The sequence below is a fragment of the Mustela erminea genome, chromosome 17 (assembly GCF_009829155.1).
Source record: "Mustela erminea isolate mMusErm1 chromosome 17, mMusErm1.Pri, whole genome shotgun sequence".
NCBI lineage: Eukaryota > Metazoa > Chordata > Mammalia > Carnivora > Mustelidae > Mustela > Mustela erminea.
This window is the reverse complement of record NC_045630.1, coordinates 5018573-5045464: the sequence shown is the minus strand read 5'-3', so window position 1 is coordinate 5045464 and position 26892 is coordinate 5018573. Positions and strand designations below refer to the sequence as shown.

General features: G+C 49.6%; 1 protein-coding gene across 2 annotated transcripts in view; it reads right to left on the bottom strand.

Annotated features, from left to right (window-relative positions):
* Positions 1–26537, bottom strand: part of CD247 (CD247 molecule) — a 68428-nt gene extending 41891 nt beyond the window's left edge. The window contains exon 1 of one of the 2 annotated variants that reach the window (XM_032317611.1): positions 26307–26537. In XM_032317611.1, the coding sequence (XP_032173502.1) occupies positions 26307–26415 (109 nt within the window). In that variant the 5' untranslated portion in view covers positions 26416–26537. The remainder of the gene's footprint in view (positions 1–26306) is intronic. The other variant, XM_032317609.1, reaches the window with a different exon arrangement.
* Between the last annotated feature and the right edge of the window lie 355 nt (positions 26538–26892).

Here is a 26892-nt window from a genome sequence, read left to right as displayed (position 1 = left end):
GTGGACCCACAGGCAAGTCACTGACCCTCTCTGAGCCTCAGAGCAGAACAAGGGTGCTCTGACCCTAGAGGCCGGCGGTGGCGTCCACAGAGATTGCTGCTGTGAAAATACCTTGTAAACTGGAAAATAGGAGTGGGGTGCGTTGGGGTCAGCGGCAGAACCGGGACCAGGGCCCGGATGCCCACGGGCCCTGCCCCCGCACCGTCCAGAACTCCACTCCACTCGAGGCAGGGCAAGCAGCTCAACAGCCTCGCTGCCGATGGCACGCAGCTGTTCCCACGCTAAGGAGGCCAGTGTCTGCTACCACATCCTCTCTCTCTGGCTTGTGGGACCGGCTGCCTGCTCAGAGGGTCAGCACAGAATAGCCCCCTCCTAGCCGGGGAAAGACTCTGACCACCGATGCAGGGCCTCTGCCTTCGTGTGCGGTAGACACCGGGATCCCTGCGGAGGGCAGGCCCAGGCACGGCACCGCAGGGGGCACGGGCCGCTGCCAGGACCCACCGGCAGCCTTAGCCTGGTGCTTTTGTCCAGAGCTCGGACTGATCACCCCCCTTGCCCGTACTGACCGAACTGGTCACTGGTCTCTCTGGTGAGGGTCTGACACACCATTCTTCCAATAATACCGCGTTGAGGGGCTTTTTGTGACCAGGCAGCAAGGCTAACTGGAGGCAGCGCTGGGCTGAGAGTTAAAAGATGCAGGTCCTGGTCCCACAGTATTACTTTCTAGCTGCGTTCCCTTGAGGCACTCACTCAGCCTCCCCAAACCTCAGTTTCTCCACCTGCCAGATGGGAACGACAATCATTCTTTCCAAGCGTTTATGATTAGGCACAAAGGAGAGGAGCCGATGAGAAAGCTTTGCAAAGTGGGAACCAGAATACGGCCATGTTACCACGTGTCCCAGCAAAGTCTAAAGATGACATAAAATTAAGACTTATCTTAAAATTAGGGGGGAAAACCACTGTCTGATGGGGCAAATAAAAATTTCCCTTTCTGCCTGTGCATCCATGTTTTTAGGCTACATTCCTGAAGTTTGAGTGGCTCTTAATAAAGACTCAGGAAAGTGAGAAGACGATGGGTCTGAGCATCCCCTGCAGGAGCAGCGGTCCTTGGGCCAAGGGCAGGGGCTCCCTCCGCCACCTCAGGGAGCGGCACATCAAAAGGCAGGGCTGAGGAGCACAGCATGGACACTACAGGGTTTCGCACCCCACAGCCTACAAAAGACTAATAAAAATCCAGGGCAAGCTTTTTCCCAAGAGGGATGTGGCACTGCAGAATTCAAATGAAAGACCTGAAGGAAGTTCCTAGAAGGACTGTCCCCCCAGACTCTGTGTGTATAGGGGCGGATTTTGTGTTCCTGGACGCCAGTTTCAAATATCCATGATGCTAAATTAGCTCACCAGTAACCAAAAGGAAAGAGGTTCCACTTCGTCTTTGAAAATATGGATTCAAATGGGCTGACATGTTACCACGGGCTTTTGTGTATGCACAGAGGGTTACTGAAACCTCTCCTGGCTGCCTGTGAGTGGGTGACCCTCGGCTCCGTTCACTTTCCTTCTGTGCGTCTGGTTTGGTTGTGGAATTCCACGGAAGTGTGGCACCCCCCACCCCCAACTCAGGGATGAGAGACGCAAACTCAGGCTATTTGCCCAGAACCGCACCGCAGAGACGCAGGGAGGCAAACCCAGAGAGACAAGCCACAGGGGCCCGGGCCCTCTCTGTGAAACGTGCTGTGACTGCGCCCTGGGGGAGAGGCCCTGGGGTTCCCGCCTGTTGCATTTCAGAGGGTCCGAGCCCAGCAGTGGGGGAGCAGGGCTTTGTCGGTGGGAACCCCGGGTGGCCCCCAGCTTTCCCCACCCCCTCAGGAAAGAACTGGGATGCACCTGTTTCTTCAGTCGCTTCTGAAATGCACGAACCAGGAGACTGAACACGGGCTCTCCAGGCCTTGGACCTGCTGCTGTGAGGAGGTACGGGGCAGCCGGGCCCTGAGGCGAGGCAGAGCCCGGTCAGCGGCCACTGGCCCCGTCTCCACCCTTCCCGGACCTTCCTGACCTTCCAGCCCAAGTCAAGAAAGCGGCTTGCCCATTTTTGTGTCCCTCCCGGCCCAGAGACACACTGTAGGAAGCCATCAACGTCCCTCAGGCAGATACAGACACACAGGCCTGCGGGGGGAGGCGGGCCACGGCCTCAAAATCCCAGACAGGATTCCGCTGCCCCCTCAGAGCCTCTTCCCTACGCCTCGCCCGCGTTTCCCCACAGCTTCTCCTCCCATCCTGTGTTTGCCTCTCCTCCTCCCTCTCCTCCTTGCCACATCTCTGAAAGAACGTGGTATTATCAGTTACGATATTCTGATGCGTGCGCCAAAATCATTACTTTGTGAGGGGCGCCTGGGTGGCTCAGGGGGTTAACGCCTCTGCCTTCAGCTCAGGTCATGATCTCAGGGTCCTGGGACCGAGCCCTGCATCGGGCTCTCTGCTCGGCAGGGAGCCTGCTTCCTCCTCTCTCTCTTTCTGCCTCTGTCTACTTGTGAACTCTGTCTGTCAAATAAATAAATAAAATCTTTAAAAAAAATCATTACTTTGTGAAATTACTTTGTCACATCTGAAATAGCATATGTCGTGCTATACCTATAACTTCTGAAATCTTTGCATGGCCCTTTCTTCCTTTTGAATGACATTTTGCCCTCTTGCCCTCTATCCCAATGGATTTTTGTCTGTTTATTATCAACAGACAAGGCCAGGCCTTGGCGAGCACGTTGGACCCCAGAACACAGTGTGGGGCTCCCTGTAAACACAGACCCCTCAGGACCCAGCAATTCTTCCTCCAGCGACACACCCAGGGGCACCGGGAGCAGAGTCCAGAACAGGTCATTGCACGCCTGTGTTCCCGATCGCGAGAGTCACGCTCGCCCAAAGGCAGCCCAAAGCCACCCTTCCACCGAATGCATGGCTAAGCCAACACGGGCCACTGGCGCAGGCGCAGATGACCCAGCCCTAAAGGGACCCAGGCGATGGTGTGGATGATCAAAGGGACAGGACATTCCGCGAAGTGAAATCAGCCAGGTGCACAGGGACCCGTGTTTTGTATTTGCACTTGCAGAGGTACCCAGAGGAGTCCAATTCATCGAGGCGGAAGGTGGTCGCCCGGGGCCGGGGAGGGGCCAGCACAGAGCTTCAGTTTTGCAAGATGAAAAGAGCTCGGAAGCTGGGTGGTGATGGTGGTTGCACAGCCTTATACACGTGCTCGGTGCCACGGAGCGCACACTTGAACGTGATCAAGGTGGTAACTTCCGTGTGCTTTTTTACCACAATAAAAACAGGGGAGGGGGACGTTAAAATTATAGTTTGCTCTTTGCTATTACAATTGTGTTAGGCGTGAGGGCTGTCTTGGGAGTACTCCCCAAGTTCAGGACGTGCATTTGGGAGGGAAGGTGGTGAGCCAGGTTAGGAGTCCAGGCGGGCTGCTTGCCGTGCACGGAAAGGTTTAACCCTTGCAGCGCCAGGTAAAGTGGAGACCTTGCCTCTATCTGTGACTTTATTATTCCCCAGTTGGTCATCACTTACTGTTGTGGGTCCCACATTTTCCACTGCTTTCAGAGAAAAAAAGTAAGCAATAGCTTACAAAACTTCGAAGCTTATGTGCGCACAGAGAGAGAGAGGAAAAAAAAAAAGAGAGAGAAAACAACATGTTGGTGAGGTCTGTGAAGCCTCTTCCTAACAAGGAGGGGAATTTTCATCTCCAGCGTAGGCTGTTGTCTTCGGTTTCAAATCACAAACAACCTCCCAGCCAGGGTGAGCCCCGGGTGGGGGACACCCTGTTCTCCCAACGCTCCTGCTTGAGCTAACAGGCTCCCCTAGTAGGAGGTGAGAAACCTGTCAGATCCATGTCAAAGGGACCCCTCCGGTGGGTGGGTGTCCAGGGATGCCCCAGAGGGTGTCAGCCCTGAGAAGAGTGCCCCGAAGTTACAGAAGGCTGCATTCCCGGGGTGTGCCAGGTCTACCGGCGGCGCAGAGGAAGGAGTTGGGGGGATGTTCGGGAGTCCATACACATCATTCCCCTCCTGGGCAGGTGGAAATGATTCCACTGTCCCCCTCGAACCTTGCCGGCCTCCCCCTCCACCCTCCTGTTCAAGCACGAGAAACAGCTGTTACTTGGTTGAGCCCTCTCTCAGGGTCAAGGGCACCGTGGGTTGCATCACAGCAGTCATGCGAGATAGCTGTTATTGTGCCCATTTCACAGACGGACATGCTAAGGTTTAGAGAGGGTAGGTCAGTTGTCCAAGGTCACACAGCTGGAGCGCGGCAGAGCAGAGATTGGAACGGGCCGGTCTGCCTTCAGAGCTCAGACTTGTCATCAAGTTACTGTATTTTGTTTTTTTTTTTTTTTTTTTGCAAATTCTCTTCCCTCCTTTCCTTATTCCCTTCCACAGATTCCTTTTCTCATTTCCCCCTTAGGGCAGTAGGTCTGGCGGAAACGGTGCCAGCAGGGAGTGGGGAGAAGTTTGACAGGTAAGGGTAGGGACAACCAGGCTCCTGACAGGAATGTCGCTGTTTCGCCGGCCGCCTTTTCCAGGATAGCTGAATTCTGGGGCTGAAAGTAGACTCACTAATTATCTCTGCCCAAAGCTTCCATAGCATGCAGAAGAAAACAGGATCAGAGACTCAAGTGAAACGCTTAAGGTCACAGGCTGGGTAGTGGCAAAGCCCAGACCCAGGAGCTGGCCACCGAATGCCAAGACTCTGTTCTAGAGGCCTTCTCTGTGGATGGCTGGCTGCTAGGTTTACTTGTCCGGAATCAATAACTCATCCAGGCAGCACTTACTGGGCGCTTATCCCGGTCCAGCCTAGATCAGAATACCCCTCCACAGGCCTAGGACACATGTTAGGTTCTTATTTTGTTGGATCTGTGTCTGCTGGTACAGCCTCGGGGACCCTGGATATTCTCTCTGGGGCTCACCTCTGCGGGCCGGGAGGGGTTGCAAAATGAGGACGCAGGTTAGGGCTCTCACGGGATAAGCTGGGCTGGGTTTCCCCAGAGTTATTAGGGGAGCAGGGCAAGCGAGGAGATATCACGGTCAGGAGTAACTTGCAGAGGGAGGGTTGGGGCGCTACATAAACACGCTTTCTGAAGAATGATTTGCTGTGTTTCTTGTGTATGCTAGCCATCAAGCCAGAAGCCCTGGAGACCAGGGCAGCAGAGCCTCTGCCAAAAAATTAGGGATTGATTTTATCTTTTTTTTTTTTAAATATTTTATGTATTTACTTGACAGACAGACATCACAGGTAGGCAGAGAGGCAGGCAGAGAGAGAGAGAGAGGAGGGGAAACAGGCTCCCCACCAAGCAGAGAGCCCGATGCAGGGCTCGATCCCAGGACCCTGGGACCATGACCTGAGCCGAAGGCAGAGGCTTTAACCCACTGAGCCACCCAGGTGTCCCCGGGGTTGATTTTATCTTTTCTGAAAGAGCCAGATGTTCTCCTTCTGCGTGGGCAATGGCCAGGTACTGTACTTGGAATATGCTAGAGACTGTTGGATTGGCAGCGCACTGGGCTGCGGTTCACCCCCCGAATCCGGGAATCCTTTCCTCATCCCGCTCGCTTCTCAAGCTGTGAGGGTCGGAGAAGCAAATAGGCGGGAGGCGTAGCGGGAAAGCAGCACTCACAGGTGTGGTGGGCTCGTGGCGTTGTCCTAGTTCTATCTTGCACTGTGGCTCTGTTTTGCCCACTTCCCTGGATTGTTATAAGGACCAGATAAGATCATGAATCACAGGGCCCCTGGGTGGCTCAGTGGGTTAAGCCTCTGCCTTCGGCTTGGGTCATGATCCCAGGGTCCTGGGATCGAGCCCCGCATCGGGCTCTCTGCTCAGCAGGGAGCCTGCTTCCTCCTCTCCTTCTGCCTGCCTCTCTGCCTACTTGTGATCTCTGTCAAATAAATAAAGTCTTTAAAAAAAAAAAATCATGAATCACATGGTCCTCGGAGGACAGGAGCTTTGCCCTGCATTTTGTATCTCCAGGCAGAGGGAAATGTTTATTAACGCAATGGGTGTCGGGTGTGAAAGTCTCATCAAAAATCAAATGCGAGGGGCAAGGCAATGATCATATCAGATCCTGTACTCTTCGGATTCTGGGGCTAGAAAAAGGATTAGAGACCCATTCCAGGGCCTTATCCTAGAGCAAAGAAGTCGGGTTCAGAGAAGGGGAACAGCTTGCCCGCTCGGTTCTTGGGTCCCTGCATAGTGTGCGGGACCCTCCATTCAGACACAGCGGGAGGGGAGGAGGACCAGGGCCCAGGGGCCCTGAATGAGCTCGGTGGGCTTCTCATGCTGTTTTAGAGACACTTGCAAAGTCCAGCCTTAGAAAAAGTTTCCAGCCATAAGGGTTAGGATGGCAGGCTCGGAGTGGAATAGCCCCCACTAAGATCCTGGTTGGCTAGTTGCTAGCTGCATGGGCTCTCTGAGCCCAAGTTTCTCCATCTGTAAAATGGGGATCTCAGGGGCTTTTACTTCACAGGGTTTTGAGAGGCGCAGTTGCCATTGGATGGGGTGTGTCCGGCCTGGAGCTCAATACTGGCTACAGGCTCATTACAGGATAGAAGTGGGAGCCGTCGTGATACAGACCTACGGGAGGGCGGACAGTTTGCTCCCTGGCGTGTCCTCATCACTTAGTTTCATGTTTGGTACAGAGGAGCTCAATAAATGCTTGTGGAACAAATGACACTATTTAAGTAGTACTTCTGTCCTCAGTAAAGTCAGTAAATTCCAGCCCGGCTGCTGGAGTGATCATGCTGAAAGGTAAGATGGCATTAACGGTGGCTTTTGCTTGGATCTTACATGGCAAGAATTATGGAATAAGGCAGAAAGTCAACAGGTAGTGAGTTGGTCATTACCAAAGTATTTCTAACCATCGAGATTTCCACCCACCCAAGGATCTGTTGAGTGATAGCTATGCTGGGAAAAGAGCTTGGACTTGATGGCCTTGAAGTCACCTCCCACTCTCCGACTGCTGCGCCCAGCTGGGCCTGCATGTGCGGAAGCAGGACCTCAGGAGCCCTGCGCGCCTCCCCCACCCCCCCACCCAGCCCTGGGGTCCACCTGGCTAAGAAGCTGCCCAAATGCAATAGCTCACCACCGAATCCTGAGGTTCATAAGGGTTTGCCTCCTTTTGGGGTTTTGCATCCCAAAGGAGGGAGGGTCTGTCTTTCTCCATGGAGTAAGGCAGGGAGGAGGAAGAAGGGGTCTAGGAGGTGGCAGCTGGAGGTGCTGGGCTAAGAGAGAAATTAACCAGGCCAGAGGACACGCGGGGCTTCCTGAGTGGGGCTGAGAGGTGGACCCAGAGTGGGAGGAAGAAAAAGCACAACCGGGGATACTACCAGGCAAGGCAACAGTCTAAACAGGGACCGAGCTGGTTGGAAAGTCGAGATGTGGGGGACTGTTTCTAAATGACCTCTCTGCACTTCCTCAGAGTGGCCTTTGCCCCAGAGTGCTGTATCCCCTGTGGTCCTCGGTCACCGTCATAAATGCCTGGGAGGACCGATACAATTCTTGGTCTTGACCACCATGACCACCATGACCACCATGACCACCAACGGTCATCAGCTCCATGCTTCGGGAGCCGTCAGGCGGGGTTTGGCGTGTACCGTGTCTCCTGTGAGACCTCGGTCATGGAGTCGAGGAAGCTTCCTGAAGAAGATGGGGAATGAAGTTGGGCCCACGAAGTCCCAAAAAGTGGACCCCTGGGAGCAGTGGCATTTCCACTGACAAGGGATTAGTCCAAGGAAATAACCCCAAGCGGGGACACCAATAAATGCACGGCAGTGCCCGCAGTGGTGCTGTTCATAATGTGTCAAAATGGGAAGCCATCTAAATGCCTGACAATAGGCGGTGGCAGAATAAAATGTGACACTCTCTAGGCACTAAAATTGATGGAGAGAAATATTTAACAGCAGGGAACGATGGCCATGATTTATTGCTCAGTGAAAAACAGTTATGAAACTTAATGCCTGTATTCAGACCTCGAAGGACAGTCACTGACATACTAATGAGTCTCAGTGGCAAATTTGTAAGAAACGATTTTTGTTTTTGCTTTGTTCTTTTCTGTATTTTCCGAGCTTTCCACAGGAAGTATACTTTGACCTTGTGAACACTAAAAATGCGAAAAGTATTTTCCTTTAAAGTGTGTGTGCTTTTGGTTCTAAAAGCAGAAAATTAAATCCAACCACTTTTAAATAAGAATAAACAGTGACCCAGCTGACTTCCAGGTCTTGTTTTGCTTATTTCTAATTTTCTTTAGTCTTCTGGGGCAGGGGAAATGTTCTCGGTGGTAAATTGCTACTTTTAGGAGAAGCGTGAAATAATGACAAGAAGATAGCAAGTGTGGCTGGTATCTGTCTTGGAAACTATCCTGATCTCTCCGAATACCAGTTATCTTGGAACATAGAACTAAAACAAGACATGGGGCTGAGCAAGGGAGCCCGGCATAGCAGAGCCCTGGGCTGGAGGCCAGTCTGGGTTGCAGATCTAGAATCGCACCCTCACAACAGACTTAGAAGCCCCATCCCCATCCATGACCCGACTTCACATGCAGCATATTGTAGGCTCTGCCCCCAGCTTCAGGACAGCCACCTCCTTTCTCAGCAAGATAGAGATTGGGACCTAGGAGATCATCTACCAAGCAGAGGTTCTATGATGCAGAAAGGGAAGAGAGATGGGACCAGAAAATCCTTCTTCACCATTTTACCCAGGGCTGTCCTGGCCAATATTCTACTGAGGACCTGGCCTTTTCTGCTTGGTGCCTAATGGAGACCCTATTGCCGATGGGTGACAGGTGCCAGCAGCTTAGCCTTGGGTGTCCTGGTCTGTGCAGCTTTCTGCCATCCCTCCTGTCCTCTAGCCTGTCCTGTAGCCCTTGCCAAAGAGCTGCCTTCCCATCCACCCATCTGTTCACACTTCAGTCTCGCTGTGGCTCCTAATTTTGGTTGGTTGCGCCCCAAAACAAATTAGCCGCTAAAGTAACAAGGCTTTGGCATCTTTCTACAGGAATCCGTGTCTTCACAATCCTTCATTCTAGAAAGCTCAGGTCCCCCAAGAGTCAGACAAGCTGACTGACCTGGCTGAGGCCAGGTCAGAGGGCCTTGAGGGGCTAGGGAGGGCGCAGACTTCAGGGTCATTGGGAGACCACAGAGGTCAGCCGCAGGCATCCATGGTCTCTGGCATTCGCAGAGATGCACCTCAGGAGCTCCATTTGGGATTTGTACTTTCCTGTTCAGGCATTCGTTTTTTTAAACTTATAGTAACAGAAAACATTCATTACACTGCTACTAGGTGTGTAGCTCCATCCAGGCCCTATGACCCAGGGATTCTTCAAGGTAGGTAGAGCTATCTTCATTTTATAAAAGAGAAGATAGTTTGAGGGGTTGAGTTACTCACCTAAAGTCACATAGTTAGGCAGTGCCAAAGCCAGAATTTCAGTGTGGGGCTGATTGCCTCATAAATCTCTCCTCTTTCCACTTCCTAGTGAAACTGACCTCAATCCCACCATCTAGATGGAAATGCAGGTGGAAAAGGAAGGAGTCACTTACCGACGGTGGACACCCTGCATCAAGCAACTGCTTTCCCTATCTTTTGACTGTCCCCCTTGGGAAGAGCCTCTCCAAAAGCCATGATCATAGGACATCCCTGAAGCCATCATTTCAACTAAAGATGGGAAAGTGATTAGCAATGGATTAATTGCTAGCCTCCTGTGCTGGTCAACTTAAAGGCCAAAATGAATTTTGGCTAGATTGGATTGTCCCTCATAGCCTAACCCATTACTGAGTGATTACAAACAAAAATTATTTCTTCAGTCACTGGGCCTCCACCAGGGGCAGATTTTGCCTGCTGCAATATTGGCAATGTCTGAAGACATTTTGGGTTGTCACAACTTGGAGGTGCTACGGGGATCTAGTGTGTAGAGGTCCGGGATTCTGCTAAATATCCTACCACGCACAGGACAGCCCCCCACAGCAAAGATCCATCTGACTCCAAATGTCATGGCACAGCAGCTGAGAAACCCTGTTGCAGACGCTTAATTCAAAGGGATACGACGCAACTGGAGCTTAATTGGATATCAGGAAGAGCAGCTATTTTATTCCTGGGCATTTGTTGTGTTCGCTGTGGCCAAGGGTGTCTATATCCTGTTCGGCTAGTCAGTGGGCATTGTGTGTTTTTCCCAGTTTGTCTTACTCAAGAGTGGTCCATGGAATTTACTTAGTGTTTCTTTGATTTTTAAAACCAAGAGTGGAAAATTTAACCTCTGGGAGGAAAAGAAACAGAAAATGAAAAATATGTGTAATAATGGAAGATCGTGTACAAATTTTAGTAGTGTGAGCTCTCCTCTATAAGGTTACTTGGCCCCCTGCACACCACCCCTCTGGGCCACAGGTATGTGCAACTTGCAGGAGGAGATCTTGGGTTTGGATCCAGAGGAATGGATTTCACATTCCTAATCTACCAACAACTGATCTTGAACAGATCACCTTCTTTAAGCTTTAGCTTCTCCACCAGTAGGAGGGGGCTCTGCCTGCAGATCCCAGCGAGCTGTGGCTTCCTCACAAAGTAATTTAATAAAAGCACTTGGCAAAAGTACAAAGTATGATCTCATTGTTTGCATGAGTTGATCACGCACACACAGAAGACTTCTCTTCATGGGCGTGTGGATATTCTGTATCCTATTTTCTCACGGGATTGCTGGCTCTGTTAGTTTCTCTTGGGTGATTCTCCTATTTCTTATGCCACACTGGAGAGATACTCTCTATAGCATGAAATGAAGCACTGAACTCAACTTATCTTAATCATGTCCCAAAGGACATTACTGCATCTGAGAAGACAGTACCTCCCATTACAAGAAGGCTAGGACCATCAGGCAGACAATATTTATGATACAGCTTTCTGGTTTCCAAGTGATGGAGTCTTGACATCCCTCTATGCTTTATTGGTCCTACAGCAGTTCTCCCTACTTTGAGCCAAATTCTCACTGCTCTTTAATTCTTGTCTGATTCTGTCTTTCCTTAACTGACAGGATGCTGGATTTTCACTTTCAAAATCAACACAATTTCAAAGGTTATAAAAAAGTTTAGAAGAGCCCATGCCACCCTTTCCGTACAACTCGAGCTTCTGCTGTGAATTAGAGAAGTGTCCTGTACATGTGTCACTAATGAACTTCCCTCTGATGATCTCAAAGCCCTTGTAGTGATTCTGACACACATGGTTTCTCATAACTGCTCCCTTTTCTTGCCTGTAAAGTCCTGTGATGCAGAGGAGAATTATTTTGAGAACTAATGAGCTATCATTTGTGATGGGCTATGAGTTCCTGAGAATAGAAACTCCTATGACTAAACTCTCCATGAACAGAGCAAATCAGAGAAGAAGAACAGACCTCTTTATTGCTCAGGCTGGCCGAATCACTCCGGGTTTTCCCTTTCACATCAGTGAGTGGGCATTGGCCTTGAGGGCGGGCGCCATTTTTGTTTGAAGCTTGGCACCTGTGCTAGCTGCTCCCTGAAGTTGGCCCCCCTTTCCAGCTGTGTGGGTGCCTGAGGAGGCCACCACTGGTGTCTCCCTGGTGCTAGGGGAGGAGCACATGCAGAGGTGGGAAGACACTTCCTGATGGGGTCTCTTCTCAAACCCTGAGGTGGAAACTGGGGCACAAGTAGTAGTTAGTGAAGGTAGGCTTGGACCCAAGCATTCGACTTCTGATCATTGCTCTTAACCAGGGGTTCGCAAAGCATGGCCCGTGGCCAGATCTGAGTGGCTGCATGTTTTGTAAATAGTTTTACTGGAACATCACCATGCTTGTTGGTTTATAGATGGTCCCTGGGCCCTTTTGTGCTACACCAGCGGAGTGGAGTAGTTGTGATAAAGACCATATGGCCTATAGAGCTTAAAATGTTTACTACACGGTCCTTTGGAGAAAAAGTTTGCTAACCACTCATCTGAGGGAGCCCCATGGCAAATACTTAAGGCATATAGGGAACACAGAGAAATAAATATCAGAATTCCTGCTTCTCAAATCTTTCCATTGGCAAAGCAAAGCATAACTACACGAGAAGTTAATTAATAATACAAGAGTCAGGTGATGACATGAGTCAGCAATCAAGGATAGCACAGTGCGATGATCTTATGAGCTGGCTTTCTGGTATACCAACGCTACAGTCCTGGGCGCCAAGCCCAGCCCTTTTCATGCATTACTGGGTTTGTTCCTCACAAAACCCCTGTGAGGTAAATATTAGTATACCCACATCACACAGGTGACGAGTGCCAAATCCAGAGAGCCTTTATGTGTCCCCAAGACATACTGCTAGAAAGTACTGAAGGCAGAGTTTGAAACCAGCAATGAGGCATCAGAACCCAGGCTCCTCACCCCCCCGTGGAGTGGACAGACAGTGAGTGCCTCAGAGGCTGAGGAAGGACGGCTTGACGGCGGGCTGGGGTGGGCTGCAAGGGTGGGTCTAAGCAGCACCAAGGGGCGGGGGAGAAGAGTCCTAGAGACCGTCCGCCCCACCCCCATGGAGGAAGACCCTGCGACACACTGTAATGAAATGAGAAATGGTTGCTAACAAAAAGAGAAAAGGAACCGTGAGAGTGTATTATTTTCCTCATGAATATCCTTTTACCACATCTTCTTATACCTTCCGACTCCTAATTCTCACCTCTGACCCCCTCTTTCTCTCACACGTGCGCGTGCACACACACACATACACACACACACAGAGCAGAGAAAATCGAGGTCATCCCCAGTCCCGACCTGTACACCTGTGTTGTCAACAAACAGGTCTCACTAGAATGAAAACTTTTTCTTAACTGGAACACATTCATGTCCCTCTCCTTGTAAGTCAAGGCTGGGCCTTCACCCAGTTTCTCAAATGCTCATCGACTGAAGAAAGCTACAGAGAGAAATGACCAATACCTAGGGATTCTTCCCAGGGAGAAGAGCTTTGAAGCATTTCTTGACTCAGAACAGAACTAGGACCATCCGGCCTCCCAGCCGAGGCCCCCCAGCAGCTGTGACCTGGAAACGCAACTGTGTGTTCTCCCCTCCCCAGCCGAGGAGACCACGCAGAAGGCGGGAGGGGCCTGCCACGGCTGCTGCCAAGTCCCCTGCTCGTTGAGACCTCGGCGACGCAGAGCTGACACGTCAGAGCTGGGGCAGGGACGAGGAGGCTGGGGAGCCGGTAGGACTGTCTAAAATGCAGACCAAGCCCCAGTGCTCGAATTACCGTTCAGACTCATTTCAAGATTGCAGAATGTGCTGGCGATGTTTTTCTAAAGGGCAACCCCGGTGCTCCCGAGATGGGAGGCACCCTCCCTTCTGACATACTTATTCCATTTTCCGGAGGTAGGGAGGGGACAGCGCTGGCTCAGCAGCCCTGTAATCTGCATCTGTAGCACCCATTTCAGCAGGGGCGTGAAAGCCACCTTGCTTGGAAATGAATGTTTATGTCTTAAGCTGGGAGGGTCCTTGCTAATTTCAGGATGCGGATGGCAAAGACCCCTGTACCTTTCTTGGATGTTCACATGACTCTCCTCTCCAAAACTGAGCCCGTCATGGTGAATGGCAATCAGTGTTCAAAACAAGTAAATTGAGCCATCATGGAAAGAACTTGGGAGACGCCCCCAGTCTCTCTGCCCCAGGACTCACCCCGAGGGTGCGGAGTGAGGGTCCCAGGATTGCAGTGGGAGGCTACTGGGAGCACTCACTGGTTTTGGCTGGTTTCCTTGGGTGGGGACATGGTGTTCTGTCCACCGGATCTGTCCTTTTCAACTCTATTCTCCATGTGGCAAACCAACCCCAGCATCTCCCCCGACCCCGCTCCCGCTGAAGTTCATGAGACATGCGGGGCTTTACCCCCACCCAGAAGTGACATGGTTCGTGGCAGGTCGCAGGCTGCCTGGGGTCAAAGCACAGCTCTGGTATGTGCTAGCCGCACGCCACTGCCTCAGTTCCCCCCTGCAAAATGAGGACGGTGGTAAAAGTGCCACAAGATCAGATGACCTAATACATGTGAACGACACACGAAGTGAGTTCCTCTCCAGGAGGGTTAGCTGTCCCTGCCGCTTGTGTCACTTTACTAAACCAGTCCGACCCATCCAGCAGCCCCTGGAATGTGAGAGTTAGTGTGCGATTTCTCCAAGTGCAGCAGCCGGGAGTTCCCTCACGGGGATCAGACATTCAAGGCCCAGATACATCCAGGATGAACCGAGGCAGGGCTGTGCTCTGAATTTTCTATCACTGATGTTTCTGACGATGAAATATATTGTTAAAATACACTCTCTTCACTAATAGGAAAATGACTTGAATTTCTTTCACTTGCTTTAACCTTCTCTCCCCAACTAGATGCTCCTAACAGATGTCCCACAACTATGAGTGGTGGGTTTGGCGGCGGGAATCTTCCATCAGTGGGTCACTGTCTTTGTGGTCACCACGGTCCTGGACAATGTCAGCAGAGAAGAAGCCACTGGCCATCCAGACGAAGGCATTTACCTTTCCCTCCTGAAGGGGGTACAAGGCAGGAGGGTGGGGATTCCAGGGGAAAAGACATCACAGAAAACCCTGGAAGGGAAATCCTTCTCAGTCCTAGGACTCAGTCCTGCGCACGCTAGGGAGGTGAACAACCAAAAGGAGAATCTGGGCATGTCTCTCTTTAAGAAGATTAAGCATGGAGTCTATGAAAATTCAATAAGTGAAAATTCAGCAAGTAAAAATAGCTAAATTAGAAAATAAATCCTGAGGTGCCTGGGTGGCCTCATCAGTTAAACGTCTGCCTTCGGCTCAGGTCATGATCCTGGGGTCCTGGGATCAAGCCGCGTGTTGGGCTCCCTGCTCAGCGGGGAGGCTGCTTCCCCCTCCCCTCCCCATCACCCCCACACGTGCTCTCTCTGTTTCTCAAATAAATAAACACAATCTTAAAAAAAATAAAAGTAATAAAAACAAATGAAAAAATAGAAAATAAATCTTCACGTTACTAAACAATTCAACAACACTCTCCCAAGTATATTTTCAGCTCATGGAGGTGACCTGTTTGCCACCATCGGGGCCTTCACGGGCAGGCTGAGCTAATAGCATCCAGCCTCCTGAGCTCTCTGTGGTTGTTATTCCAACATGCTGTGCCTATTCCCAGGCACCTAAGACCCAAGTGACCAGCTCAGGAAGCACCATTTATTTACAGCTAGGCAACCTGCCCGGCAACCTGCTGGCCCAGAGGCATGAGAGCCAGAGCAAGAATCCAGAAGTCTTTGGTTCAAGGACTGGCTCTGCCGCTTGCTTGCTATGTGATATTCAGCTGGTTTACTGGTTTCTTGGGCAAGCATTTCCTCCCTGGTAAAATCTGGAAGTGGAACTTGAAGATATCTATGCTCCCCAGCTCAGATATCCTGTGATTTGACCACATCAGTCCACCCCACTTTGATCATAGACAATCTTCTCAGAGAGGCTCAACGTCCTCTTCCTGTCACTGCAGGTAAAATTCAGTGGCAGCAGCCCGACTCCCACCCCAACCTAATCATGATGTGACCACGAGCCCCTTCTGATAAGACAGTAGTTCCACAAAGTGAGAGCTGTATTCTTGGCGACTTTGCAAAATTGATTTCTCATGGGAATAAGTGTAATTAATAAATAATAAGTGCACATTATTTTTAATAGTGCACATAAATCGAAGCATTAATTTTTTGTATTGCATTATTTTGAATTTGCACAGTTCAAAATCCCATTACGTGTAACTTGTGCATTCCCTCTGATTTTTTTAAACCTTCAAGAGAGGGATTGGAGGTGGTAGGAGAGATAGGTGATGGCACAAGGTCAGACTCGTTGGGGAAAGACCAGGGGTTTGAAGGAACCTTGCCATAGAAGCATCCAAGACCAAGGAGATGCCCTAGAGAGGACCTAGGTCCTCCCTTGGGTGATCACTCTGTACTGACTTTGAGATGATTAGCCAATTTGGAAGTTAGATTTCTTTTTCTTCTTCTTCTTCTTTTTAAATAGAAATCACTCGGCTTGAATGCTGCCAAAAAATGTTCAACCCCCAAATTAAAAATGTCTAAATAGCCAAATCCTCTCTTCATCCTTTGGCACAAAGGAGCCATTTTGTGTTCTTCAAAATGGCTGACAGGAATTTTCTGAGGAAGCTACGGTCTGAAAACAAACCAGGGATTAGATCAGCTTCAGGTCTGAGACATTGTGTTTGCAGCCACAGCTAGAAGCTAACGGATGTGTTTTTCCCAAACCAATGAAATCAAGAAATAGCCATGAAGATAAAAAATTAAAAAAAAAAAAAAAAAAAAACTGTTCTCTAAATCTTCCCTTCCACATCCTCCCTGCTGGTCCCCTTTAGATTGTAGAAGTTTGTGATTATAACTTTATTCACAACCCATTTCTCGTTTTCAAGTAGCTCCCTTTCCAAGATGAGATCGCAAAGCTTTGAAAATTGGAGGCGCTCCTCCCCTCACCCCAAAGAGCCATCCTTGACGAGGTGCTCTGTCGAAGCGGAAGGAATTTGCTTTATGGCAGCTTCCCTTGTGGAATTATGTATGGGGACATTTAACAATACAGCATTTGCAATGGGCAGGTGAGAGCTGGCCAAGTTTTTGAAGGGGATTTCACAGACCAGGTCAGCAGGGAGATGGACGGGCGAGCTGCAGCGGATACAATTATCTGACTTTCTGAGCTGTTCTTTTGAAGCCTCTCCACTTAATAGAAAGAAAAAGAATAATCCTCTTTGCCAACCTTTTGTAGCTCAATCTTTATTGTTCCCACTAAAATCCAAAGAAAACGGACAAGATTCATTTTGTCCAGAAAGCATTTGTGTATTTTATGTAGGTCTGAGCTTTGAAGCATTGATAGTTACGTGAGAGAAAAGACAAAGATTTCCCTCTAATCGGAGGAAATCCAAGGGGGAATTTCTGAAGCTCTCTGGCCTAACTCAAAACAGTCCTGGGTGGCATCTCCAGATATACACTCCCTTTGCTACTGAACTCAGCATGGAAATTAGCACAGGCTCACAGAACGATGAAAATTAGGCCAGACCATAAAGAAGCAAGTCTGTCAGCAGATTAAGACTTTTTCATAAAACCTGAGAACGTGACCTATGGGACCAGGGAAGCTTTCTTTTCCTTATAGGCTCCCAATCACTCAACATCCTTCTCCAAGATACTGGCCTGGTCAGCAGGGCACTTGGCCAACCATCTGTAGGACTTTTTGACTCGGGGTGCATGAGAGGTGCTCGGTTAATATTCACTCACCGATACAGCCAGTAGCTGACCAGACGGTTTGAATGAGTGGATATTAGCAATAACTATCAGTCTGGCAATACCAACCCTTGATGGCCAAAGTAGGTCATCAGAAACCACCTTATTGGGTTGCTCGCCGTTCTATTCTCAGGGCAGAAACAAGCATCGCATGCATTTTGACTATTTTCATCAGAACTCATAAGACGGCCGCCGTGGAAAGAGTTAGTGAGAATTTGGGGAGCTCGCAACATTTTCTGCTGATGGGTAAGTGTTCCTGAAACTACTTGTGTGCTGGGCTTCCACTATGAGAAAGGCTCACCATAGGGAACTAGTCGTGCTGGGTTTTTAATTCTGAGTTCTAAGAACAACAACTTTTCCACCTTCTTTTGTCACCTCAATGCAGATGACAATGTGAACGGTGGGCCCAGGCGAGCCACACGTATCTGGGCTTGACTGTATGGAGGAAGACAGGATTCTACAGGTGGCCGTGAGGTAGAGTCAGCATTCTCTGGAAGAAAGGTGGAATGAAGGAAACGAAAGAAAGACAGCAGGCTTACTTGGGAGATGGGGGAGTTGGGGGCCAAGAGATTCTGCATCTCTAGGGAGACCACCCCCACCTCTCGAGGATCCTAGACCTTCTAGTTTGCACAGAAGTTTTCTTGTCTCCCTTCTGCACAGAGTCCCTAGAATGTGACATCTCAGCCCTACTGTTCACCTCCCCAGATCGCCAGCTGAGTTCAACCAATGTTTGTCCTTCCTTCTTCAGAGCTGTCCTGCTGCCGCCTATCACCTCTTAAAGACACAGGCCATACACACAAAACCACTCACTGTTGTGCACAAAAACACGTATCTGCAGACGCGAGACCTGTCCATCAGCATATGCATGCGCTAGGCAGAGCAGTGTAGGAACACTGGGCACACACACACACACACACACACACACACTGGAACACACCAGAACACACGTACAGCACAGCATCTCACACCAGCACATGCACAGCACTCAGGCACAGACCCCCGCACCCCCACCAGAGCACTTGGGTAAACACACACAGGCACGGATGTTTGCCAGCACCCACCCTGAGCCACCACCTATAGGACCGGGCTTGGGGACAGGCTTCCCCATGGTGGATTCCCTTGGCTCAGATGCCTTCTCCCTGGGGCAGGTCGCTCTGGCCATGCTGCCTCCTGTGGCAACAGGCTACCACCCCCACCTGTACCCCCAGGTTGTTTTTTCTGTTCTTTCCCCTATAACACCTCTTCTCTCCAAGTCCCATCGTCCCGCTCAGCCCACAGGAGGAAAGGGCAGTTCTAATGCAGGGCCGTCATTCACATTATGTCTTAGAACCAGTACAGTATTGCAGGGAGGGGACCGGGGGAAACACAGAAGCACACAGCTGAGCCTCTAGTATTTACAGTAATCGCGAGAAGGAGGAATTTGTCGTCTCCTAAATGGTGGTGGCAGCTTACATTCTGGGCTGTGCTCCCCGACCCCGAGGTTTGCCAAGGAAACGCACGCTTAGCCCAGTGCCCTATACATGTTCTGCAGAATCTCCTGAGTGCTCCTCTCCCCGGCCCTCCTCCCAGGCAACTTTGGGAAGGCAACAGATAGCCACATATTTGGTTCTTTAATGCTTCACTTTTGTGCCCTGCCTTGGATTTCTTATCTTGGTTTGTTTTGTGCCAGTCAACAGCAAAAGTGTTTGCCCTCCCTGAGCTCAGATCAAGCAAGTGGACTCAAGGGGACGATCTGGCAAAAGTAATTGAAAACTGATTACAGACCTTTGTCATTCAGAGACCATCCTCGCACTCCTTGAGGGTCTTGTAAAAACAAAAAACCCCCTAACAACAACAACAACAAAACACAAATCTCAGCTCAGTCTGTGTGTAACGGTGCACTGTTGCTTTAGAAAACCTCACACATACAAAGCCTTACATTCTTACCAAACAGATCAGTTACAGTCTGTGACTTAGAATCAAAACCTCTCGATATCATTTACTTAAATTTTGCTTTACGATTTCATTTTCACATACAGGGAGGGCTGTGGTGGAGACAGGGCGCACATGGAAACGGCTTGATTGCACACGGATGGGCATCCCTCCCAAGACAAGCTCCCAGATAGATGTATTTATTTATTTATTTATTTATTTATAATATTTTATTTATTTATTTGTCAGAGAGAGAGAGAGAGAGGGCAAGCGAGCACAGGCAGACAGAATGGCAGGCAGAGGCAGAGAGAGAAGCAGGCTCCCTGCCGAGCAAGGAGCCCGATGTGGGACTCGATCCCAGGACGCTGGGATCATGACCTGAGCCGAAGGCAGCTGCTTAACCAACTGAGCCACCCAGGCATCCCTAGATGTATTTATTAAGAGTAAAACAGATATGGGGCACCTGAGTGGCTCAGTCATTAAGGGTCTGCCTTCAGCTCAGGTCATGATCCCAGGGTCCTGGGTTTGAGCAACGCACCGCATTGGGCTCCCTGCTCAGTGGGAAGTCTGCTTCTGCCTCTCCCAGTCCCCCTGCTTGTGTTCCCTCTCTCACTGTCTTTCTCTGTGTCAAATAAATAAACAAAATCTTAAAAAAAAAAAAAAGAGTAAAAACAGATAAGATGGATTTTTCCCAGATTTGTGGGAAATGTGAGTTCAGAATTACAGTAGCATTCCAGATAAAAAACATAATTTCATATTAACAACCAAACATTTCATACTCAGCAGAAAAATTTATATTACGTGAGGATATTCAGCATCAAAATAACTATTTCTTCAAAAATTGAGAGGGAAATAGGAGTGAGTACTGACTAAAGGTAATACCTTCAGAAGTCTGCTTCAGAGCTCGATCCCTGGGCGTATGCCATTGCAAACTGACGAGCAAGGACCTGGGCTGCACAGAACATTTGAGAATACATACGCTGAACAAGGGATCAGAGAGACAGTGTTTGGGGCCTGGTTCTGCTCTTAGGCAAGTCGTCAGACTTCTAAGCATAATTTTGTTTATTTGTGAATAGAGAATCCTACTCCTTTATCCGCCGCCTGCCGTAGAATGTGGTGAGAACCAAGTGAGGAAGGCACTTTGCGAATATAAGGATCTGACTGCATTAAGTGACCGGCAGTCTGGCCTGGGCGGGCAAGGATCCTGCCTGTCCTGTTCAAATGTTTTCTATTTATTTTTTTCCCCTTGAGCCTGAAAATTGGTTGCTGAGTAGCACAAATCACAACAAGTAAGAAGAGGGGACAGTGGACGCTCCTAAGGTTTCCCCCTCTGCAAATTTGGCTGCTTTAGACAGCAATCTGCTTTCTTTTTGAGTCCGTTCTTACCAACAAAGTCCTTGGGGGGCCCCGATAAATCTGCAGTCAATGCACAAGCATAAGGGACATGCCAGAAAATGCTGGACTTCGTCCTTGGATTTTTCACAACAGAGGCTCCCGCTGGAGAGTTAAAAATATGTGATAAGGTGGAAGCCCAGATTTTAAAAAAAGCATTTGGAGCTGCAGGGAATCATGAAGTTTAGTTTCCTAATTCCGTGAGCCAATACCAGGAGGATGGGGGGCTGATCAGTAAGTGTTCTTAAGAATTTTGTAATTTCAGGGCACCTGGGTGGCTCAGTTGGTTAAGCGGCTGCCTTCAGCTCAGGTCATGATTTTAGGGTCCTGGGTTTGAGCCCCACATCAGGCTCCTTGCTTGGCAGGGAGCCTGCTTCTCCCTCTGCCTACTCTGCCTGCTGTTCCTCCTGCTTGCGCTTTCTCTCTCTCTCTGATAAATAAATAAATAAAATCTTAAAAAAAAAAAAACAAACAAGCAACCAAAAAACTTTGTAATTTCAAGAATACATGCAGTTCATTTTGTAGGTAAAAGAAGTGTTCAACTCTCTCCTTTCTTGTCTCACAGACGAGAAGCCAAAGCCCAGACAGTGCTCTCTGCTCAAGTTTGCACAGCAATTTAGCAGCAAAGAAAAAGAAAAGTATTACTACCAATGTTTCCAGCTATTGCGTTGGGAAAATGGCCTTCTTTCTCTTTGGCAAGTTGGGAGACTCAGGCCCCCAGGATATCGGCTACTGCTTTTCGAGCACCTTCTGTGTGCGGTTCTGAGTGACATTTCTGCTCCCCATGCCCGCAGGAGGCAGACATCACCACCGCCATCTTGCAGAGGAAGAACGGGCTCTGAGGGCCGGCAGCTCCCCTCAGTGAAAGGCTGAGAAGGAACCACCGCTTGAATCCAGATCTTTCTACCTCCACGGCCCTCTCTTTCCTTCCTGATGTTAGAGCTATAGAGAAGACCTAGAGAAGAACTGCAGATGATCAGAGTTGGGAAAAAATTCTCTTTGCTCCATGATTGTTTTCAACAGAAGCCTCGAGAAACCTGTGAAACGTTCTTTTACGTTAACCAGTTCTTTTCCTTGTCAGTCCTGGAGAAAGTAGCCCAAGGACGGAATTCTAAAGAAATTTTAAGAGCTATGAAAGTAAAGATTTTCTTGCAGGATTAGCTACAATAACAAAAATTAGAAACAGCCCAAGTGTCCAACAATAAAGAAGTAGGAAAATACGATGCATAAAATGGATATTTTACTATGGAAATTTACATAGTAATTAAAAACAATCGTGTGGGATAAGCAAAAAAAAAGTGTTCATGATGGATTGCTAACAGAAAACAGTGCACGGAAATGCTTTTATGATGGTAACTACATAAAGATATGTATACACTTATAAGAAATATTGGAACGGCACACAAAGAAGTAAAAACAAAAAGTTACTGGGCTAGCTTATAAGATTATGGATTTAAACAATGTGTAACTTCCACAAATGGGTTTATGATATTTTTATTAAAATACTTCAAATTAAGAAGCGGGGGAAACAGCGATAGCTACTTGGAACATTTAGTTAGTAACCTAGACCAAATCACACTACACTGGTTAGGCAACCTGCTTGTTTCTTCTTTCCATATTTTGAGGCAATTGGATACTGTGATTTTTGCCATAATCCACAAAATTATTTTTCTGCTGGTACCCCTCCTTAATTAGTTTTCTTAAAGTTTATTGGTCAACATTCCCCAACATTTGATAGCCTTGTTTGTTTTCTGCATTTCCCCTAGGGTTTAAACCAAGTCAGAAAAAATTAATGTTTTTCTTTGCTTATCGATTTATTTTTTGAGATAAAATATTATTTGAATCATATGAAATTATCTTGTTTGTAGGTCCAAAACATATATTGGAAATTTTATATAAAAAAATTTTAATAACAGCAGGTTTTATCTTAAACCATCCTTGCAACGCATTTTGAATCATTTTGTTCACTGCCCTGTCTCCTCCACGACCTTAATTTTTTGTTTGTTCGGTTTAGATTTAAATGCTAAGCTCTCTAGAAGAAACGTCCAAATAATGCCACTCCAGTATATTCCCCAGCCAATAAACCATTAAAGTTAATTTAATTTAATGGAAACATCTAGATTCCTTTCATTCATTCACTTTTGAATTCATTCAACGAATATTCGGCTCCCGGCAGGGTGCTAAGCTCTGGACACCTCGCTGAGCAAGGCTGAGGACTCCCTTCCCTCAGGGAACACACTGGTTTTTCAGGCCGGGAGGAATGGCTAAATAAAGCAGTGACTAAACAATTCATTTCAACTAAAGTGTCAAGTGACTGGTGTGATTATTTTTTTAACCAAACTGACTGAATGTTTGCTCAAATTGATTAAATCTACCATCAGCTCAGCGTGAATAAGAGCTAACGTTGGCCCAAGCAGAGAAGAAGTCTGTGTCGAATGATCCCTGCTGTTTATTTAATCCATTAGCTGGCATCGGTACACACGGCTCAGGAGAAGAAAGATTCCCGAAGCCCGCGTTTGGACCTCTCTAATGCAAAACATTTCCCGAGTCAGTGCCTTAACCCTTCTAAATAAAACACAAGACATGATGCCTGGGGACTCCGGAAAGTAAAAACCAACATCCAGTAAAAGTTAAGTCTAATTTTTTAAAGACAAAGGCAAACAGAAAGAGAATTTTAAACACATACAGTGGGGGTCGTTCTGAAGCAAGAGCTTCCCAGGACGGGGGCCCCTTTCACACAGCTGTGGCTGTGGTCTGTGAGCCAGCAAGTGTGGGGAATGCCCAGGGAGAAAACGGAAGTAGCGCATCTGGATGAGAAGAGCCAGGTGGTTGGATGTTGGTGAAAATACCACCGAGGCAAACCTTGTCCTGCATCACTCAGAAGCTCCCCTCATACCCAGATCCCAGCACTTTAGCAACGATCTGGCATTCGAGAAGTTTGCATTTAACTATCCCGTCCCTGGGCAAGCACACTAAGCTTCCAGCCTCAAACCCGGGTGGCCATCGTGACCAGCGACAACCTGGAGGATTTTGTCTCGCATTCCGCCCCCCATTTATATTGCATATTTTGGAGCACGTTCTTACTTACACCCCCAACAGAACAAATTGTCTTAGAAAATAAATATGGCGGTTCTAATGCTCGTCCTGTGACCTGTCAAAGCTTGGATGCTTGTTCATGATTGGGCCCACCGCTCAGCTAGAGCCCCACGATGTTCCTGTGCTAGATGGGTATGCTCAGAACTCGAAGGAGGGATGAGTTGGATTTCGACAGATGGAGAGAATGCCCAGTGCTGTTTACAAAACAGTTGAGAGCAATTTAAGAATTCTAACCATGGGTTTCCATTTCCTGTTGCTAGATATTGAGAACAAGAAAACAAACCATGATGTAATAATGGTAATAATTAATACCATTTCCATGTTTTGGCTGTCTGCTATGGATCAAGCACATTACATTCATTTCCCATCTTTACAACTTCACAAGGACAGTCATCCTTACTTTAGAGGGGAAAAACTAAGACCCAGAGAAGTCAAGCAACTTGCTTAAGGTTGCACAGCTAGGAAAGCGGCGGCACTGGGATTCCATCTGTGATTGACCTACTTTTGCTACCACATCCAGCTGCCTCCCTAGAAGTGGAGTATGGGAGTCTGCAGTCCCCAAGATTTTGTGTCACAGCTGCATGTCCTTGCTTCACAAGACAATGGCCACATAGACCATGGAGTATGCTCTGGGCCACTGTGGGGTAGGGAGTTATAGGAACTGAGTAGCTGGCGGCACTGCAGGCAAATTAGGCCTGTGCCGTTAAGCACACCACCTTTGTCTCTTCCAGCCGCAGACCCCGGGGACCGTCCTGGCAGACTCTCACCCAGGGACACCTCCTCATGTAGACAGACTAGGTCATTATTTGCTTTGCTCCTCGTGATCTGGACATTTCCATAAAGGGCAAGTGGAAAAATCTTAGTAAAAAGTGGATTTTTAAAAAGCAGGGTGGTTTGGGGATGGGTGACTTAATTGAGCAAGAACAGAGAGAAGACCTCAACTCAGATTCTGTCAGCAGCCTTTCCGCCAAATGAAGTCGCAAAGGCAACACGGTGCCATTTGCAGCCCTCGCGGTTGAAGACCCAAATCTCCCCTCACCCCACCGCATCTGGGCGAGACACTTGGAAGAACGTTCATCTAGGAGCCTTCTCTAGGAGTCGCTGAAATGTCCATCTCCGCCCCAGCAAAGCAAGGGGCATGGAGAGATGAACAATCCAGTCGATCTAACGTTCCCCTCCTGGGCGCCATTTGTGGAGATGGGCACAGTCCCCAGCCAGTCTGCTGGGTGGGGTTTTGTTTGTTACTCTTGGCAGCCACCACCACCCAAGAAGCTTTTCTTTTTCTCCTCTAACCCTACTTGACTGCGCCCTTGGCCCCAAGGCCAACACAAACGGACCGGTGAGGAAACCCTTCTTGGCAGAAATATCTCCGTGGCCTGAAGCCCAGGGTCTGAGGCTGTTGCCGTCCACTCTTCCCGGGAACTCGCTGAGCTCACAGGCTGTCGTGGTCGTCTTGTCCCCTGCACACAGGATGGGCTGCCTCAGGCTTGCTGAGAGCCCTCACCCCAGAGCGCCATGTGACTCATACCCGACAAAGGCTTTTCTGAGAAGCAAGCTGCGATCGTACAGAAATCCCCACGATTGCTTAGTCCTCAGAACCCCTGAGGCACCAAGCTGAGGCCGTGCCACGTCCCCTGTCAGGAGCAGAGGCGCCAGCGGCCTCTCCAGCCCTCCCACCGTGGTGGCTAAACGCTCTCCCGCGAGGCGGAGGAAGGTCGTTGGTGGTGACAACCCTTCCCGTTTCTCCAGATTCAAATGCAGGTGGTCCCGTTTCTTCTAAAAGTGCCGTGGCCCAACCCCTCGAGACAGTCTGTTTTGTTCATTCTTTTCACATGTTCTGCGCGTTACCTGGCCTAGGGCACACGCTGGGAGTGAAAGGGTTCTAGAAAAGCCAGGCTCCCATGGGCTAAAACAAGGCGAGGGTTGGCTGGAAGTCCCAGTGGCGACTGAACAGGTCACATCCTCTCATCTGTCCCTGCATTCTGTCAGCATCTCTAGCTTTCTGGCCTCGGACGGACGGAGAGCGGCTCGCAGTGAGGGGCGGTGGGTGAGTCACGAAGCCCGCGATGGGTGTGTCACGGGGCCGCCCTTGGCCGCGGACGTGGGGGCAGCCATGACAGAGCTGCGTGGGGACACGCGCCCCGAGGAAGACCCCTTCCGACCTCCGCTGACCCCGCTGCTTAGTCCCTGCCCGTCCAGTGCTCTGACCCCGGCTGACCACCGAGAGGAGCTTCTGTTGGAAAGGGAGGAAGGGAAGGGGCTGAGGGACGGAGCCAGCGAGGAGGTGCCGGGCCTGCCGAGATCCTCGCTCTCCTTTGCGGCGCCCTGGGCCTGCCTCAGTCGCCTGCCTTCCCCTGCCCCTTCCTCCCCGTCCCTCCCGCCGTGGGCTTTCCTCTCTCCTTTTATTACTGGAAATACCTGTGTCTGGGGCAGGTGTGTTCAAGCCGCTGGCCCTGAGCCGACGCCCAGCTGGGCCGCGAGGAGCCGATGCCGGTCCCGCCGGATCCTCCCGGCTCGGCCGCCCCTTACGTGAGGAGAACAGGACTCAGACGCTCCAGCTCCTCACTCGCCCTCCGCTACGTCCCCCCAACACACAGTTTCTAGACGCTCCTTGCCATCGCTCCGTCGGCCTTACCTGTAACCGGGAGCTGTGCCTGCAGCAAGACCAGGGAAACCAGCGCCTTCCACGCCATCTTGTCCTTCCCCGCAGGACGGTGCCCGGACGCCGAGGCTGTGGCGGCCATGGCCGGGGCGCGAGAGCAGGGGAGCCCGCTGGCTTTGTTCTGCCGCTGCCTCCTCAGGAAGTGGAGGACTATGGGGCTTTGAGAGGCGCACACCTGCCAGCGGGGCCAAGCAGCTCACACTCCCCCTTTCGGTTCACAGGCAGGAAGCTCTGGAGGTTTGAGGGTTTGGGGCGGGTGTGGGTCTGAAATTTTGCCTTTTTTCTCACTTAACGATTGTTTTAGTCTCCTTTTTTCGTCGAACTTTTGTCAAATGTTTATCCAATTCCTGTCTGGGTTGGTGAAGTCAGTCCCAAGGCCAATAGGAGCTCACATTGCCTGTGTGAGGACATTTGCCATTTCCCTAGACTTCCATATCTTCTGGAGGCCGGTGAGAGGGCAGAGCCCCGGATCCTGAGCCAGGATAAACACAGAGACAGAACCCTGGGCGCTGGTGCCCTTCCCTGCTGCCTACCCGCTGTGTGGCCTGGACAAAGTCAC